We start from the raw sequence: 2,203 nt of genomic DNA, 5'->3' as shown, positions 1-2,203 counted from the left end.
GTTAGGGAAGCCGACGTCCCCCCGCCGAGGCAGGAGGAACGTCCTCCCCTTCTTCCCGCGAAGCTCAGCTCCTTCGACCCCATCCCAGGGGCACGCCGGGACGAGCCATGGCTGCGCAGAGCCCGGCGGAGAGCCTGCGGAGCGAAGCCTCCTGCCCCGTCTGCCTGGGTTACTTCCGAGACCCCGTCTCCATCCCCTGCGGCCACCACTTCTGCCGGGCGTGCATCGCCCGCTGCTGGGACGGGCTGGAGGCACCGTTCTCCTGCCCGCGCTGCCGGCAGACGGCTCCGCGGAAGGGTTTCCGTCCCAGCTGGGAGCTGGCGAATATTGCCGAAATCGCCAGGCAGCTGAGCCTGCGGGCAGGAGGAGGAGGAGGAGGAGGATGGGAGGATCTGTGCGGGCAGCATCGGGAGGCTCTGAAGCTCTTCTGCAAGGAGGACCAGCAGCTCATCTGCGTGGTGTGCGACAGGTCCCGGGCTCACCGCTTCCACGCCGTGGTCCCCGTTGAAGAAGCCGCCCAGGAATATAAGGTAAAGCCCGGAGACCGGCTCCCATCTCCCCAACCTTCGTGGAAAATCCCTTTCCAGGGGCAAAACGCGGCCGTTTGGCTGCGGCCGCTCTCCACGCGGCTCCGCTGCAAGCGGGGGTCTTCGGGTCTCGCTTACCCACGTGCTTCCTCTTTGTATTTTTTATTGTGGACATCGGTTTTTCAAAATTTTCCTACTGGGATTCCCCCCCCTCCCCCTTTTAATTTATTGATCTTTTGCCAACGGCCTGGGAGAAATAGAAAAATTCCTTCTTAGCCTTTTTCCTCTTCGAACTCCGCTATCGACTCGACTGTCCTGAAACACTGAAGATAAGTATCCAAAATAACGTAAAAATGACTCGGAGGTCCTGACTGCGTATCCGTGCCCCTGTTCGCCGTTGCGTTCGCAACGTGCAAGCCGTTGGCGCTGAAGGCTTTCGTGGGTTCGAAAAGCAACTTGCCTAAACGCACGCTAAATAAACCCAGGGAGGGTTGTTAAATACAGATGCGTTTACCCCAGAGCCGCCGAGTTCCGGAGGCTGGGAGTGGTTTTGGGGGAAATCTCGCTCTGCGCTTATCTTGCTCTTACACGCTTCCTGGGACGCGGGTGTTTTGCTCTTCTGTAGGATTTTTCCCCACGCTTGCAGCAAGGTTGGTGTTTGCAGGTTGCATTTCTTTGCCTAGGGCTTCAGAGCAGCGTAGGTCGCTTGTGGATCATCTTCCTCCTCCTCTTCCTCCTCCGCTTCGTGCGGAGCGGCCAGCGTTCGGGCAAAGCCTCTCCCATCTAAGACGAGGGCAGAAGTAATTTTAGCGCAGAAAAAGGCTTTTTCGCAGTTCCTCCAAGAACATTTAATTTTCCTCAGGAGGAAATCCAGGCTCGCCTGCAGGCTTTAAAGGAGGAGAGAGAGAAATACCTGGAGAGCAGAAAAACCGGAGTAAGGACGAGCTCGTACCTGGTAGGTGCCCTCCGGCACGCGCCCCAGCATTGCGGGTGTGTTTTGAGGCCGGATCTCGCACGTTCGGTCTGCGGAGTGTCCGGGCGCCGGCCAAGCCTGTGCTTATCTGCCGGGGCTTCGCTTCGGCTGGAGCCTGCACCGGGGAGATAATATTGCAGCAACTCTGCGGGGGAGCTGGTGGGGGCAGACATAGAGAAATGGGCTGGAAGGTGTTTTGGTTCTCTCCCGAGCCCAGAGAGTCGTGGTGAACGGCGTTAAATCCGGCTGGCGGCCGGTCACACACGGTGTTCCCCAGGGCTCGGTTCTGGGGCCGGTCTTGTTCAATGTCGTTGTCGATGACCTGGATGAGGGGATCGAGTGCTCCCTCAGTCAGTTTGCAGATGACACCAAGCTGGGTGGGAGTGTTGATCTGCTGGAGGGCAGGAGGGCTCTGCAGAGGGATCTGGACAGGCTGGGTCGATGGGTCAAGGTCAACTGCATGAGGTTCAACAAGGCCAAGTGCCAGGTCCTGCACTTGGGTCACAACACCCCCCGGCAACGCTCCAGGCTTGGGGAGGAGTGGCTGGAGAGCTGCCCGGGGAGAAGGACCTGGGGGTGCTGGTCGACAGCCGGCTGAACATGAGCCAGCAGTGTGCCCAGGTGGCCAAGAAGGCCACCAGCGTCCTGGCCTGTACCAGCACTGGTGGGGCCAGCAGCAGCCGGGCAGGGCGATGAGCAACGG

At 59.6% G+C, this 2,203-nt stretch overlaps 1 protein-coding gene across 1 annotated transcript in view; it reads left to right on the top strand.

Moving 5' to 3' along the window:
* Positions 1–107: 107 nt before the first annotated feature.
* Positions 108–2,203, top strand: part of LOC104620782 (zinc finger protein RFP-like) — a gene marked incomplete at its 3' end in the record, with an annotated part of 4,113 nt that continues 2,017 nt past the window's right edge. The window contains exons 1-2 of the mRNA XM_010287088.1: positions 108–530; positions 1,390–1,482. Of these exons, the coding sequence (XP_010285390.1) occupies positions 108–530; positions 1,390–1,482 (516 nt within the window). The remainder of the gene's footprint in view (positions 531–1,389; positions 1,483–2,203) is intronic.

Source organism: Phaethon lepturus, unplaced genomic scaffold (genome assembly GCF_000687285.1).
Source record: "Phaethon lepturus isolate BGI_N335 unplaced genomic scaffold, ASM68728v1 scaffold41105, whole genome shotgun sequence".
In the NCBI taxonomy this organism is placed as follows: Eukaryota; Metazoa; Chordata; class Aves; order Phaethontiformes; family Phaethontidae; genus Phaethon; species Phaethon lepturus.
The sequence above is the reverse complement of the archived record's forward strand: the minus strand, read 5'-3'. Positions and strand labels throughout refer to the sequence as shown.